The 16,181-nt window shown below is 45.2% G+C and overlaps 1 protein-coding gene across 4 annotated transcripts in view; it reads left to right on the top strand.

Annotated features, from left to right (window-relative positions):
- GALNT10 (polypeptide N-acetylgalactosaminyltransferase 10) overlaps positions 1–16,181 on the top strand; it is a 232,165-nt gene that overhangs the window by 173,412 nt on the left and 42,572 nt on the right. For all 4 annotated transcript variants that reach the window (XM_055285522.2, XM_055285523.2, XM_055285525.2 and 1 more), the window contains one exon: positions 13,774–13,959. In XM_055285522.2, the coding sequence (XP_055141497.1) occupies positions 13,774–13,959 (186 nt within the window). The remainder of the gene's footprint in view (positions 1–13,773; positions 13,960–16,181) is intronic.

Genomic DNA, 16,181 nt, shown 5'->3' with positions numbered 1-16,181 from the left:
CCAGAGGACCGAACAGTCTTTCTGTCCATCACTGGTCTGGGTTCAGAATGCATAGACCTCCCAGCCCACGTTGCCTCACATACACCACATTGTGGAGTTCTCTCGGAGGCAGCATTCAGTGTGCTTTCAGGCCTTTGACAAATTAAACATTCAAAAGTAAAAGTTGCTCACTGCTAGGGCAGAGAGAAAATTATAGGGGTAGATAAAATAGGCTAGAGCTTATGAAAAGAAAACCACAGTCTCTCTACGCTAATTACTGATGCATCTCAGAAGGAGCTATCAGGTTAAAGGACTAAGTCCTTAGCTGGATTTTCACCATTCTTAGAACCAATTGCAGAGAGGCATAGCATCTTGGAACTATGAAATGACACAATTCCAATGCTGGAGGGGGGTCTTCGAGGCTACGCAGTTCGACTATTTCTCCAATATTTGAGTCTTTTTTATGGTTTGCATAGTAAGTTTCACCTCTGACTGAATTATTCCGGTGATGGACAACTCGCTGTCTTATGAGCTATCCCATTCTTTTGTGAGACAGCTCTTCTTATCAGAAGGCTTTTTCCTTACATGGAGCTGAATTCTAGCTCTCTGCAAAGTATATCTTCTGATTCTAGTCTTGTCTTCTGGAGGCAGAGAGCATGGTGTCGGGGCGAGGGCATAAGCTGTTGAACCACAGAGCCCAGTGTTCTAACCTACCAATTGTCCACTTGGGCAGAAGAACTCTCTCCCAACCTCAGTCTTTGTATCAGTCAAAGTGGGGCTATCTCCCTGGCTTCAGTTAATTTGAAGATAAAGTGAGATAGTGAAAAGACAAAGGACAAGCTAGATCTACATGTACTGACATAGAAAGATGATTTTGGCATATTGTCAACTGGACATATGCATCATATTTAGAATCACAAAAAAATAGTCAAGACTTTCCATTTTAGAGAGAAAAGGTTGAAATATCCAGAATATTTTATGTCCAAAAATGGAGACCACCTGTATCAATTGTGGTGTGTCTTTCCCTACAGGATGTCTGAATCTTCAAGGCATATCCTGAAAAATACTGGAGGCTCAGTTAAATGTTATTTTGTGCCAGTGTTTATCTGAAAAAAAAAAAAATGGCTCCAAACATCTAACAACAATGACAAAATCAGTGACTGCTTTAGGTCCTGCGCAGTCTGCTTCAGGGCCTTTGCATTTGCTGCAGGTGTGATAGTAACAGGGTGGGCACCCCTGAAACACAACCATCCATAAACACACTTGCATGTGATGGGCAGGGATGTTGTTAAGTGGGGAGAGAGGTTTGAGTGGGAACTTCATGAGTGGTCATTTTATTGATAAATATCCTGCCCAGATGATAGCATTTGCTTCCTGACGCTACCTCCTATATTTGGAGAATCACAAGTGTACCTGAGTGACAGGGCCTCCCAAACATGCTTTATATCTTCCCCTGGGTGACATGTTGAGTCTTTGGAAGCACATTGGGTATATGGATTTTATAAAATAAAAGCATCAAATGACAAGCAAAATATGTTATGATCGAACATCTGTGTGCCCCTACAGTATGCCAGGTGCTGTGAGGAAAATCAATCACTCTGAGTCCTGCCCTCAAGAAGCTTGTGCCAAGCAGACAGACACAAGTCCCAAATCAGAACATGCAGACGATGCTTCAGGAGCACTTTGCGCTGAGCCTGGGGGGAAGAATAGAATAGGATTCCTTGAGACAGAGAAGCAGAGAAGGATGCTCTGAGCTGACAGATTTGCAAGAGTAAAAGAATGAAAGCAAGGAAATTAGTTGAGCAGTGTCTGCAGAGAATGCACCAGGGGCAGGGCTGAGATGAGAGATGGTTCTGGAAAGGTTGGTTCTGGCCATCCTGAGAAGCCTGAACTGTCACCATATGACATCAGTAGACCTGTACTATAGCACCGGTAGTGTGAATGAGATGAGAGGGGAGGGATTAGATGCCAGAAGACCTGTGCACATCAGATTAGTCTCTGGTGTGGACATTTCTATAAGTGGCAGAAGATCCCAATGCAGAAGCAGAGGGAAGAGGCCCTGAATGGGAGGTTTCAAAATATTTGGTGTTGGATTAGGTTAGGGTGTTTTGCACGGGGAGGGGGCAGTGGTGGATGAAGGAGGTGGTAAGGAAAGTTCCGACATATGTTCAGCTTTCTCTTCCTGTGCGCTGAGCAGGAAAATTTCCCCCAGGAGAACACTTTTGCCTTTAACAAATATGAAACTGACAGGCCAACACTGTTGCTGAAGTGGAAGGGTTTTTTTTTTTCTTTTTTAATAACACCTTAAACGATAGTCATGGAAGCCGGCATCCTAAATGAAACACATGTTGCTCTCCGACACCTGACAACCTGACATAATTTAAGAGCAGCTACCAGAAGCCCACAACTGGAATTGCCCATGAATCTGCTCTCCTGGATGGGCTCCAACTGGGTGAAAAAGTGAAGTGGGCCGAGTCCAAAGGGCCTGGTCTTCTCTTCTCATTTGTAGCTGATTGGTGGGGAGTCACTTTCAGAAAATAGAGGAGGCTGTAATTAACTTGATAGGGGTGGTTTCTGGAGTGTTTTTATTCGTCGTCTGATTATTAAACAGATTTATGGCCCTGCCCCCTGCTGAAAAGGGACCAAGGCATTTAGTTGAAATTAAAAGTGCAGACAGGGCTGCCTGTTTAGATAATAGCATCTCTTTTTTAATAGATTACTCATCTTCTGCAAAATAGGAGAGAGGAGTTAATTTGTGTGATGAAGTGCTTTCTATTTCTGGGAGCTGGCTGGTGGATGTGATTGCTTGAAGAAGGAGAATAATTCATTCTTAAAATCACCAAAGTCATGTTCAGGCCAAATACCTGCACCCGAGAAGTAGGCTAATTTGTAGCGTGATACCTAAGAACTGGGGGGCCTGTGGTTTCAAAGCAAATGTTTGGGGAAGGTGTACAATCTTTCTTTAGGTTGCAGGTCATTCCAGCCACTCATTTTCAGAAAAAGGCCAGAGAAATAAACTTAACATGTTAATCTAAGCCATCAGTCCAGGAGGCCTCAATTGTTAAGGGATGGTGAAAAGAGACTGACTTAGACTTGAATTCCAGAGAAGCCAACATGAGCAGTTTGATCTTGGGCGGTAATCTAGAGTCCCCTGAAAGAACCCACGTGCACCAAACCATCATCAAGGAAGACTTTAAACTTAACTGAGCACTTGATGGAAGAGGCAGAGAAGGGGTTTTACATCACATATTCTATAGCAGCCCACTCACAATCTCTCTAGACATTCCTGCTCCCCAAAGTCCCCTAGGCCACACCACTGGGGACTGTCTGCCCTCTCACCCTTCCTTCCACACCACACTCAGCCTTACTGGTTCCTCTCTCCTTGTTTCTAAATTTTCCCCCCAGAAATTTATTTTGTTAATGGAACATGCCCATTAGCATTCCACCCAAACTCCTCTTCACTTGTTGTCAGCTACCACCAAAAACCAATTAGAGGCAATACACTGTTCCTTCCAAGCTGAACTCTAGTGAAAGGAATTGTCTCCATCTCTTTGCTGTCTCCTCCCAGGCTTGCCACTGCACTGACTTGTCCAGGAAGGCATGTATATCAAGAGCAGATAGTACTCGTTTTGGTTGAAACTCCACCAGCAGTTTTTTGCTGTTTTAGACAATCATGTCATCAACAGCAGTGCTGCGTAGGGCAATTGAGTTGCCAGCCCTGTCTGTTAGGTAAAATAATATGCAGTCCAATATATGGCACTTACAAGTATGAGCATTTGGCTTCTTCTCTGTCTTCTTGTAGTCAGCCTAAGCATTTATGTTGAAACACATATTATTTTATTATTTCTCCTTTACATCACAATTAGAACATTATTAGAATTTTTGGAAATGGATGTTAGACAGGTTATACTACTTATTAATTTTATTTTAAAATATTAAAGGGTGCCATATAAAACAGCTGTTTCATAAAGGGACGTTGAGTTGGAGAGGGTTGAAAACCCCTGAATTTTCTTTAAGCTAGAGCTACAAGGTAAAAATAAAAATTTTAAAAAAGAAAAGAAAACCCCTGAATTAAAGGGTGAGTGAGTCAGCCGGATGTTGGAGCTATGTTGGTCTTTGACTAAGGGGGTTAGGTCCAATTCCCTCAGATCTGCTGTGTCCTTGATGTTTTCCAGCTGCTGAGACAATAGGCCCATAGATACCAAAAGCTCCAATACACACCTTTTCCTGGCAACTCTTATGGTGGTAGGAAAGACAACTAAAACAGGCCCTCTGGAGTCTTTGGGAGAAGGAAATTGGCTATTTGGGAGTAACCTCTTCCTCCACCTATTGGTACTTCAGAGATCTCAAGTCAACAGAAAATGATTCTGGTAATGATCTATTGAGGTAAGCAATGCAATGATAGTCCTGTGTATAAAACCCTGGGCATATTTTTGTCCATTCTCAGAAGGCCAATAACAGTGGCAACAGTAACCATGGTATGTCATGCAGACTACTAGCCTTGGGTCAGGGGCCGTGGCAGAGGACCACCTGTCTCAGGATCAAGTGGGCCACCTTTTAACATTATAGGTTCCAGGCTGTGCCCTAGGCCAGGGTTTTTCAGATGGTAGGAGTAGACCCATTGGAAGGTCATAAAATCAGTTTACAGAGTCATCATGTCCAGGATTTTAACAAAAAATAGAATACAAGAGGATAGAATAGAAAAAAATAAATGTATCCCAGTGAATCACACCTTGCATTTCAGTTATATGTGTATGTATACTTTCATATATATTTGTTTCAGGTCATGATGTAAAATGTATTTCTTTCTGTGAGTCACAGTCAAAGGTTTGAAAGCCACTGTTCCCAGACATATGGAATCAGAATCTGTGAGACTACCTCAGCATCTGTGTGGAAACCAGTTTCCCTGGGGGTTCTTGGGGCTGAGGTTTGACAACCTTTGCTGTGAGCCCTATTGGGAGATGTGTTCATTTGTCAGACGTTTTCTCACTTGAAGGTGAGAAGACGGGAACAGAGCAGCCAGGCTAGGTGGGGACCAGTGTGAATCTGAGGGCTGTGCTCAGAGACAGGAGGAGGGATGGGAGGGCACCCAAGCCAGCATCCACCCGCTCACAGGCTTGCTGGGGTAGGGGGCAGAATAGTCTTGGATTCCTTAAAGAACTTCAGTTTTGGCCGGTCACAATGGCTCACACCTGTAATCCCAGCACTTTGGGAGGCCAAGGTGGGCAGATCATGAGGTCAGGAGATCAAGACCATCCTGGCTAACATGTTGAAACCTCGTCTCTACTAAAAATACAAAAACAAAATTAGCTGGGCATGGTGGCGGGTGCCTGTAGTCCCAGCTACTCGGGAGGCTGAGGCAGGAGAATGGCATGAACCCAGGAGGCGGAGCTTGCGGTGAGCCGAGACCACAGTGCTGCACTCCAGCCTGGGCAACAGAGAGAGACTCAGTCTCAAAAAAAAAAAAAAAACTTCATTTTTCCATTATTCTAGCAGGAAACATAAGATTCTGGTTTTGATCATTTAGAGTTCCTAATATGATCAAGATGGCCTAGGCTGATTTTTCTAAATTCACCTTTGGCATTATGTCACACCAGTGATCCGATCCTCAAACCTTTAGCATGCCTAAGAATCACAGGGAGGGCTTGTTAAAATCTGGCTCAGTGGGCCCCACTCATCTGCTTCAGTAGGTTTAAGGTGAGGCCTAAGAATGGACATTTCTGCTAAATTCCCAAATAATGCTGATGCATCTGGTCTGGAACCACACTTTGAAAACCACTGTGTGAGATCACCAGAAAGGAATGTACCCAGCATAGATCCTGGCGCAGCAAGAGCTCAGTAAATACTTTCTTGATTAAACTGGACTGAATTCTCCTCAGCAGAGATGCTCTCGCTGAGGTTCAGTCGGCTCTCTGCTTTCAGTGGTGCAAGAAATGGCTGGTTGATATTGAATTGTATGCTTTAAATGGGTGAATTGCATAATATGTGAATTATATCTCAGTAAAGCTGTTATCAAAAAGAAGAGGAGGAGGAAAGGAAGGGAAAAAAAAGAAATGGCTGGCTTTCCAAGCTGCTCATCAAAAGTGTCCATTATGCCTGAAATTGTCTTATGAGCAGACTCATGTCAAAGGAAAACAAAGGTCCTGTAGCTGAACTCTGAGCTTCCTTTCAGCTCTGCCACTCTCTAAAATTCCTCCTGGGGCTCTGAGCTGGAAAAAGTATGTCTTTCCTGAAGGGCTGATCTGTTTCCCTTTTCCAAACAGTAAATGAGGCTTAAATGCCTGTGCAGTTCACCTGCCAAAACCCGTCCTGATATAAACATAGCTTTCCTTCTCAACCTGTCTTTTTAATTTTCCTGCTGTTTATGTTTACCTGTCTATAAGTTTTTCAAGCAAGGGAAAGCCTTAGACATCCTAGAGGACTAGGGTTGGAAACTGGTATTTGCCAGGCAGAATAGAGAGACTGAGGGCATTGAGAGGTGGTGTAGTTGCATGGTTAATAATAACAGCTTTGGAATCAGAAATACCTGCTATTGATTCCTGGCTGTCACCTACCAGCTGTCTGAAAACAGATTCACATAGAACTTCTCTGAGACTCAGTTTCTCTTTGTCTAAGAAAGTTATCACAAGAGAGTGGTCACTAAGAGAGTTGTCACAAGAATGAAATGAGGTCAGGTACAGTGGCTCATGCCTGTAATCCCAGCACTTTGGGAGGCCGAGGTGGATGAATCACTTGAGATCAGAAGTTCGAGACCAGCCTGGCCAACATGGCGAAACCCCATCTCTACAAAAAAATCCAAAAATTAGCCAGGCATGGTGGTGCAGGTCTGTAATCCCAGCTACTCAGGAGGCTGAGGCAGGAGAATCACTTGAACCCAGGAAGCAGAGGCTGCAGTGAGCTGAGATGGCAACACTGCACTCCAGCCTGGGTGACAAAGAGAGACCTCGTCTCAAAAACAAACCAAAAAAACCCAAAAAGAATGAAATGAAGCAGTGTGTATGATAGACAGCAACAGGGCCTAGGCACATGGTAAGCACCTAACAAATTATGACGATGATAAAGGTGAGGGCCCACCTCATCTTAACATTTCCTTTGGTTGGAAACACCGGAGTATCAAAACAGGATAAAAGATGATGCTGTTTACTAACGTGTACCCTCCTCTGTCTCCAAATGGATTGCCAGTACCTTGTGATACCCCAAGATTTACAAGTGAATAAGTCTATTCCAGGAAACAGATGAACTATGGCGCTTTAAGAGCAGAAGCCAAGCAGAGCCAAGACTTGACAAGACCCGGGACACCTACAGGTCCCAGAGCCAGTCCAAGCCTCTGCATGGTTAGTAGCACCCCAGCGGCCAGAGAACCGACGCTGGTGATGCTGCTGTCTCATCTGGTTGGTGGCCCGCTCCCTGCTTCCTTTCTGTCGCTCCTCCTCTTCTTCCCTCTTGGACCGCTCCATGGGGTGCTCTCCCAGCTGCTCTGCATCCTGCCAGAGCATGGGACAGTAGCGCTCCTCTACTTTTGGTGCTCCTCAGTGGTGTTTCTGCAAGGCTCCGTGGCATCAGAGATTGAAACTCTGAAATATTCCACTTGGGAATTGATATGATTACACAGAGTAGTGAAGATTCCTGAACAAAGCAAACTATATCTGAGTCCTATCTTCAACACATAACTTGTTAGCTGTGTGGCCTTGGACAAGAAATGTTTTCTGGACCTTGTCCTGAAGTGAAGGTGTTGAACTGGGACCTGCTTCCCTCACAGGGTTGTGAAAATCAGATGAGATGAAGGTTCACAGACGCCTCTGGCTTGAGTGCTAGGCACGAGGGACACCCTGGTGAGAGGAGCATTCACAGAACTTGCCCTCATAAGCTTAGGGTTGAGTGAAAGAGACGGTGAGGAATTCCATAAATATGCAGGGTAATCTGAGCTGAGTGCCTTGAAGGATGAGTTCCAGGCCTTTGCAAGGGGCTGACGTAGGAACCTGCTGTGGTTTGGGTACATCAAGAAAGGCTTTGTAAGGAGTTGAATTTGCACTGGGATCTGAAAGATGAGCAGGAGTTAACTGGGAGGAATTGTATGGAGGTCTTGGGATGTCAACCAATCCAGGCAGAAGGACCAGCATGGGCAGAGACCCTGAGGCTGAAGGAGACATCCTAGGGCCTTTGAATACCAGAAATAAGATAGTAAGGGAGGGAGCATCATTGAGGGAGGGGGCAAGATGAGGCTGAAGAGGGAACAGAGACTGACTGTGCACGCCTTGCCATATCACGCTTCTTCCAAGAGCCAGGGGAAGCCATTGAAGGGTTTAAATTTAAGCAGGAGAGTGGAAGAGTGATAAGACGCAACGTACTGCTCCTTTTAAAGATTGCTCCAACTGCTGCAAACAGACTAGACTACAGAGGGGCGAGCCGTAGCCAGTGCAATAGGCCATGGAGTGCAGTGCTCCAGACCAGGCTCAGCAGAGGCCGCCAGCAGGCTGTATTCCTGCCATGTCACTGTCACAGTGCCAGTGCGTGAGAATCTTACCGCTCCTATCTTAGTTTCCTAGGGCTGCTGTAACAGAGAACCAAAAACTGGATGGCTTAAAACAGAAGTTCATTCTCTCACAGTTCTGGAGCCTCCAAGTCCAAAATCAGTGTCATGCTGTCTCTGAAGTCCTCAGGAGGATTCCATGCCTGTTCCCAGCTTCTGGTATTGCTGGCAAGCCTTGGCATTCCTTGGCTCGTAGACTCACTACTCCAGTCTCTGCCTCCACCGTCACACAGTATCCTCTCTGTGTGTCTGGGTCCAGATTTCTCTCTGCTTAAAAATATACCAGCCATTGGATGAGTGCCCACCCTAATCCAATATGACCTCGTCTTAACACAACTACATCTGCAAAGACCCTGTTTCCGAATAAAGCCACATTCACAACCACCAGGGGTTAGGACTTCAATATGTCTTTTTGGGGGACATGATTCAAGCCACGACAACTTCTCCTTGTGCCACAGTCCACCTGGTAGAACCATCATCGGAGTCCTAAGAACCCTTCAGACCAGACAGGAGGGAGAGGCTCCACTTTAAGACAGCAATCAAGAGAGCCAGAGGCCCCAGACATACCACGGTGTGCACACACTCGGGGCAGCATGTAGAGGGAGGACTGTGGGAAGCGCGGGCCCTGAGTTCTGGCCTCACTCAGACCTCACCAGCTGAGAGAGTTGGGGCAAGGCTTTCCCTTCCCTAGGTCTCAGTTTTCTCTCCAGTAATATCAGAAGTGATGTTACCTGCCTGCCCCATTCTCCTCGCATCGGCTCTGAGAAGTCCCGTGGGATAATCAAGTATTTCCTGAGAAGTTACTGCCTGCCCAACACTGAGATAACTTATTGGGAGTGTTCTTGGCAGAGGAACAAGAGTTATACAAGTTGAAGTTGTTACATCCTTCTCCGTTAATCCCCTGGGCTCTTCTCCTCTTACAGCTTGGTGGTTGCAAGTACAGACTCCATTCGCTTCCAAATTATCCCATGGGCAGGGACAGAGATGAAACAAGAGACATAAAGCTAAAGGATGGGTCTATGGAAGGTTCATCATTCTATTCTACTTTTTAAATATATGTTTGCAGTGATTCTTAATGTTTAAAGGTTAACAAAGAAAACTGCAGACTCTGGAGCCAGATTGCCTGGGTTTTAATCCGATACCTGCCACTTACTGTGTGGAGCTTGGAAAAGTTACTTAACCTCTCTGCGCCCTCAGTTTCCTCATCAGCAAAATGAGGCTACTAATTAGTGACTAGCTTCATAGAGGTTTTGTGAATATTAAAGGATTAAACAGGTGTAAAGCTTCTGGGGCTGTGGTTCGAGTGAGTACTAACAAACGTGTTAGCCATCGTTTGGAGAAAGTGGGCACCAAAGAACTACATGTTGCTGTGCTGAAATAATCACTGTGAGTTTCATGGAATCACACATTCAGCTTTGGAGATCTTCTAAGTCATGCCTGCTACTTGGAATCTGAGTCTGGGTTTTCTGAAGCAGATCCTGGGACAGTGCAAATAGTTTATTTGGGAGGAGATGCCAGGAAATACCAGCAAGAAAGTAGATAAGTGAGAACAGAAAGAGGGGCCACCAGGAAGAGTGCCTGTGACAGGCAGTACTGCAGGCGGCTATGCATGGTCCACTGAGAATTCTGGGAGCCAGCATGGAGCATGTGCTCAGTGTCATCCCACCTGAGGGGCGAGGGAGTTCAGGGGGTCGTTGGCCGAGGTCCAACACATGGACCTAGGCAGCCCCTGGGGCAGAATGGCAGATGCTGGCAGGTGGCGGGCAGGCAGGCATGAGACCAAATGCTGAGAGGGGGTATGGGTGCGGCACCAGATGCATGTGCCGCAGAATCCATCTGTCAGCTCTGATAAGTGCTCATCTAACACCTGCGTAATGCCTTACAATGATGGGCGCTCCCACCTTCACAATCAGCCTCGGTGACTGTTGGATGGCTCTGAGTCATTATTAAATTAGGGGTAATAAGGACAAAAACAGTTCTGTGCTGTTTATAATCAGGGCAGCCCCTAGAATGGGGATGATGAATATGTGGCATTAGGGATACTGTGTCAGACACTGAGGCATCTCTTCTCAGTCCTGACACTTTCATACTGAGCCAGGATACAGCCTCAGAATCTTTCTTAACAGAGCTTTAGGTGTCCCTTCCAAACCCATCAGTGTAGGCACTTTGGTGAAGGCAGGTTGTCAGCCCTGCCTTAGGGCTTGTGAAGCTGGGGTAAATCTGAGGCTGGAAAAAGCTCTGAGCTAGGTTATAATCATGCTGTGTCAAGGACCCACTGTTTGATTCTAGGTAAGACATTTAACTTCTCTGGCTTTCCCCGCTCTTCTCTGGGTAGAATGAAGGGACTAACTAAAGCGAGGCAGACATGAGGTTTGGTGCAGTAGGAAGAGCCTGCTCTTTTACAATCAAGCAGGATGAATCTTAGATCTTGGCATCATCATTTATAAACTGTGTTCCTTGAGCAGCTCATATCATCCACTCTGAGCCTCAGCATCTCCTTCTATAGTACCCAGTTTGTGGTGGTGTTGTGGGTGTCAGAGATAATGTAGATGAAATAGGGAGCTTCGCATGCGAGCAGGGGCTCTATAATTGTTCCCTATAATTGTCATCATAATCATCATCATCTTCATTTAAAGTCCCTCCCAGCTCTAAAACTCTATGCCTTTATGAAAGGTCCTCATCTAGGAAGATAGTGTGGTAAAATAGGGCAACGGCCCTGATTTTGTGTAAATGCACTGTCTAATAAGGACAGGAGGAGCATAATTGCCCCTAAATAATTGCTCTGACTTTACCACAAGCTGTCAGAAGGCCTTAATTGGTCACTCTGTAATGACTGTGGCCATCTGCATTCGGGGTGATTTAGCGATGGGGCTCTGCCCAAGCAGGGGCCTCAATGATTAGAGCCAGCCAGGGTGATATTTCTCCCTCTGATGGGAGTACTGGTGTGTGGTACAGGAGATTGTCTCATTCTCGTTGTAATGACCTATCAGTTGAACCCAGCCAAGAAGAAGCGGTGGTCACAGACAATGACTATGGATTTTTTTCTTTTTTCAAACATAGTGTTCCTGCCCAAACAGCAGCATATTTGGAGTGTGATCATGCCTCTTGCTTTCTTGTCTTGTTGCCCAAGAAAGTCTCTTTTGGAAAGATTTAGTCCCTCAATTAGGGCAAATTGATTTCTGCTTTCTACAGAGTCACTGTTCCAAAAAGAAGTGGGAAAGGGCGAGGGAAGCCATATTAATCTTTGTGCACAAGCAAGAAGAGACCTGGAGCATTTTTTAGCCTTCTAGCCTCTGGTTGTATGTATGTAGATCATCTTTTCTCTGTATTCTAATTTCTCCTGCCTACAAGATGCCAGACAACATAACACGAAACACACTTCATCTCAATGAAGTTCCTGGTGACAAAAATTAAAGTGATGGAAGCAGTGTTGCCCTAAGTGTACCAGCACAAAAGTCATTTTTTTCACTCATTCATTCATTCATTCATTGAGACAGGTTCTTGCTCTGTCATCCAGGCTGGAATGCAGTGGCTCGATCATGGCTCACTGCAGCCTCAATATCGCCGGTTCAAGCGATCCCCCCACCTCAGCCTCCTGAAGTGCTGGGATTATAGGCACAGTGCCTGGCCCAAAATTGAGTTTAAGTCACACCTAAAATGATTACAGGTGGTTCAGAGACTTTGCATTAAAAGTAACACTGGATATTGTGGAGGGAAAGCCTTCTCTTTTCAATTCTCTTTAATTCTTCTGATCACCTCAAATGAGGAGCCTTGGTTGGTTTTCCATAGCTCCCTCCTTGACGAAGAGAGGGCAGACTTTAAGTTCATAGTTGTGGAGAGGCAGGAGTATCTGGTAGAAATCTAAAATCTTACAACAAATTCTTATTTGTTGGAGATTTTTAATTATTAGCTCTTTATTAGAAATGATGCCAATTTTACATCTATGGTGTTTAAAGTTTGCTTTTAAAATAAATTTAATAAAAAGTTTAATCTGTAAATTTAGTTGATTTTTAAAACAACTAAGTAAATTGTAGTAAAGTAGATGAATGTGGCAAAAATCTAGATGGTAGTATATGATTGTCAGAGACTGGGGAAACACAGCTAGAAGAAGGAAAGCATCATGTTTCCACAGCAAACCCAGGAATTTACTGGCTGTATGTCTAATCCTTATGCCTTTTCTTTTTCTTACCAGTTACACTGGCTAGGAATTCTAGTACAATATTGAATAGATGTTGTGAAAGCATACAGCTTTTCTCCTGATCAGAGGAGGAAAGCATTCCACATTTCCTCATTAAGTATGATGTATGCTGTAGGTTTCTTTTGCAGCCGTCCTAGAGTCTTCGTAAAGGACCCCAAGCTTGATTAAAATCAAGAGACACTAACATTGAGGCTGAGACTTTTAGGAGAAAGAGACTGTCTTTGGTATTTATTCAAAATAATTTATCCAGACTTGGGGCAGAAAACCAACCCACATTAGGATAAGCAAGGAGAGGAATTTGCTGTCTTATGTAATAAGAGCATCTAGGAGTCTGTCTGCTTCAGGCATGTGGGTCTAGGGAACTGAAATGTCATCAGGACAATGTTTCTCTCTCTCTCCGTGTCTTGACTCCTATTTTTATAGGTTGGCTTCAGTCTCAGCATATTCGCCTACCACCTCTCATCACCTCATTTCACCAAAGATGTCACCAGTGGCTCCAAACTTAGGGCCAACCAACTAGCAAAAGGAAAGGGCCTCATTTTTCAATAATCCTGCAGAATATTCTCAGGACCCATTATTTAAACCAAATAAGGTCACATGACCATCCCTGAAACAATCACTGTGGCCAAGGGAATGGAATGCCCTGACTGGTCAGGCCTGTACTACATGTTGGACCCAGGGAATGGGGTCAGCCCCACCAAAGTCTGATGGACTGAGAAGGGAAGGGGCAGTGTCCCAAAGAAAAATAAAAATATTGTTACCAGAAGATGAGGGAATGGTTCCCAGTCAGGCATAAACCACAAATGTTCACACCCTTGGACAGAAGATCTCTCTGTGTTCCAGGTCGTGGCACCATCGCTGGACCTCTTTAAGCCTTAATTTCTCCATCTATAGTACACAGGTGATGAGAGCCCTGCCCTTCTTCTCCCTGTCTGAAAGGTCTAATGAGGCAGTGTACAGGAAAGCTGTGTCTAGACTGTGAAGTGCAGTTCACATGTAAGGGAGGAGTCATAAGGATGACTACTAAGCAACTGTTCTCACCCTTCTGTCCTCTTCTGTCTCATAGAGCACCTAAAGAAGCCTCTTGAAGACTACATGGCCCTTTTCCCCAGTGTGAGGATTCTTCGAACCAAGAAACGGGAAGGGCTGATAAGGACCCGAATGCTGGGGGCCTCAGTGGCAACTGGGGATGTCATCACGTTCTTGGATTCACACTGTGAAGCCAATGTCAACTGGCTTCCCCCCTTGCTCGGTAAGGGAGCCCCTGCCACTTGGAGGGAGGCAAACTGCAATGAGCCAGTGCCAGTGGCCCCCTCCTGCTGCACGGAGCCATTCATAAGCCTTCCCTTGCCTGTTCAAGATGCCCCCAGCACAATGCCAGGTGCCATGAGGGATTCAGAAGTTCAGGAGTGCTCCAAATTAAAATCCAGCCAGTCCTGTCCCTTCATTTCACAGAGAAGTTAAGACTCAGAGAGGGGAAGTGACTTACCCAAAGTCACACAACACATTAGCATCTAGTGACATGACTGCTTTCCTCAGATTACTTCATTTTATTGCAAAGCAAGCCCGTGCTGTTTGCTGTAAATAGCCAAACTGTGGGGGACGTCATCATGTCAACTTAGAAGAGTTGCCATAGACTGTGCTGCCACTGTGAGCCAGGCAGTTATAAGCATTATCTAATTCTCACAAAATCATGCAGGTCAAAAGTATACCCCTTATGTAGTAAAAGAAACTAAGATTCTGAAATATTGAAGACTCACTTGTCCCCTTGGGCCATAAGTGTCAAAGTCACCATCTGTCGGGCTCCAAAGTCTCTTCTCCTTTGCAGTTCTACATTGCCTCCCTGTATTCACTTCCTCTTAGACAAGAGTTCCTGGCAGATATCAGGGAAGGGCTGTAGAGAGAGCAGCATGATCCAGGAGCCCTCCACCACAGCCTACAGAGAGAAGGGAGATGGGAAGACTGGAGGCTGGGTGAAACATGCCTGAATCAGGCCTGAATCTTGAGGAGTTCAGTTTTGATGAGGGCAATGTGCTGGTGCTGACAGGCAGACATGGAAGAGGAACTGTCCCGTTGAGACTGGGAGTCAGGTGAGGGACACGGCTAGGGCTGGAGGCAGACTGGGGAAGAGTTATCATTCTGGAGAGAAAAATGAACTCCTTAAGAAAGGATGGGTAAGCTCTCCACTATAGAATGCTTAGGGAGCAAAGAGGACTGAAGTTTAGGGCAAACTTGAGCGTGCATCAGAATCACCTGAAAGACTGTGAAAACACAGATGCTGGCCCCTATCCACAATTTTTGATCCAGGAGGCCCGGAGTGGAGCGTCACAAGTTGCATGTCTACCCAGCTCCCAGTGATGCCAGTGCTGCTGGTCCAGGGACCACACTTTGAGAAGCACTGGTTAGGGAATGCCACCATTCAGGGGAGAGGACAGAAAGCAGAACCCACACAAACACACAGAAAGATAATCCCACAAATCTGTAACACAGATCAGCAAGGAACTTTCTTATTAGATTCTGTGCTTCTGACCGCAAGGGTCTAGGATCTCACTGGGCTGGAGAAAGGATATAACCTAGAATTTCTGGTAAACTGTTTATTTAATTAAACCAAGAGATATTCTGCATTTACCTCTCGTTACTGAAAGAAAAAAAAAAAGAAAAAAGCCTCAACATAAATTGCCTAATTTATAGTCCTGAAGGAACAACCCATTTGTAGGGTCATTCAGTGACTCATAAAGAGAATGAAATGGTGGGGCTCGAAGCTGAGCTTGTAGTCTAAATAGCCCTTAACTCTGTTTCTATGGAAATATATGAGGGCAGTTTTCATAATCTGCAGACATACATGGAAGAAACATCCCCTTGTTGGTTTTTTTTGTTGTTGTTTTGTTTTTTGCTTCTTCCAATAGAAATGTGAACCAGTGATGTAGATTTAAAAGTCTGTCCCTGCTAATATCAGCAGCTGACAGAGCGCATCACGGCTTTTGTCTGTGAAACCATTAACACTATTAGCCGGGCGTGGTGGCGGGCGCCTGTAGTCCCAGCTACTCGGAGAGGCTGAGGCAGGAGAATGGCGTGAACCCGGGAGGCGGAGCTTGCAGTGAGCCGAGATCGCGCCACTGCACTCCAGCCTGGGTGACAGAGCAAGACTCCGTCTCAAAAAAAAAAAAAAAGAAACCATTAACACCTCCATGCATAGCTCACTCTGCCTCCTTTGGAGAACACACATTTCTGAGCCTGAGAAGGATTCATCCTCCTTATGGAAAGCCACTGTTGATCATCATTTCCTTTATCATCATCATCATCATCATCATCATCATCATCATCATCATGGCTCTCATAACCCCTTTGCTTTCTCAGCCACATTAACATTTGAATTTGACCATTGCCTGGTAAGGCAGGCAGACCAGGCATTATTATCCACTTTTTGCAAATGAGAAAACTGAGAGGCACAGAGTGAGGGAGATGCTCAGCCTT

This window comes from Symphalangus syndactylus, chromosome 7, assembly GCF_028878055.3.
Source record: "Symphalangus syndactylus isolate Jambi chromosome 7, NHGRI_mSymSyn1-v2.1_pri, whole genome shotgun sequence".
Classification (NCBI taxonomy): Eukaryota; Metazoa; Chordata; class Mammalia; order Primates; family Hylobatidae; genus Symphalangus; species Symphalangus syndactylus.
The sequence above is the reverse complement of the archived record's forward strand: the minus strand, read 5'-3'. Positions and strand labels throughout refer to the sequence as shown.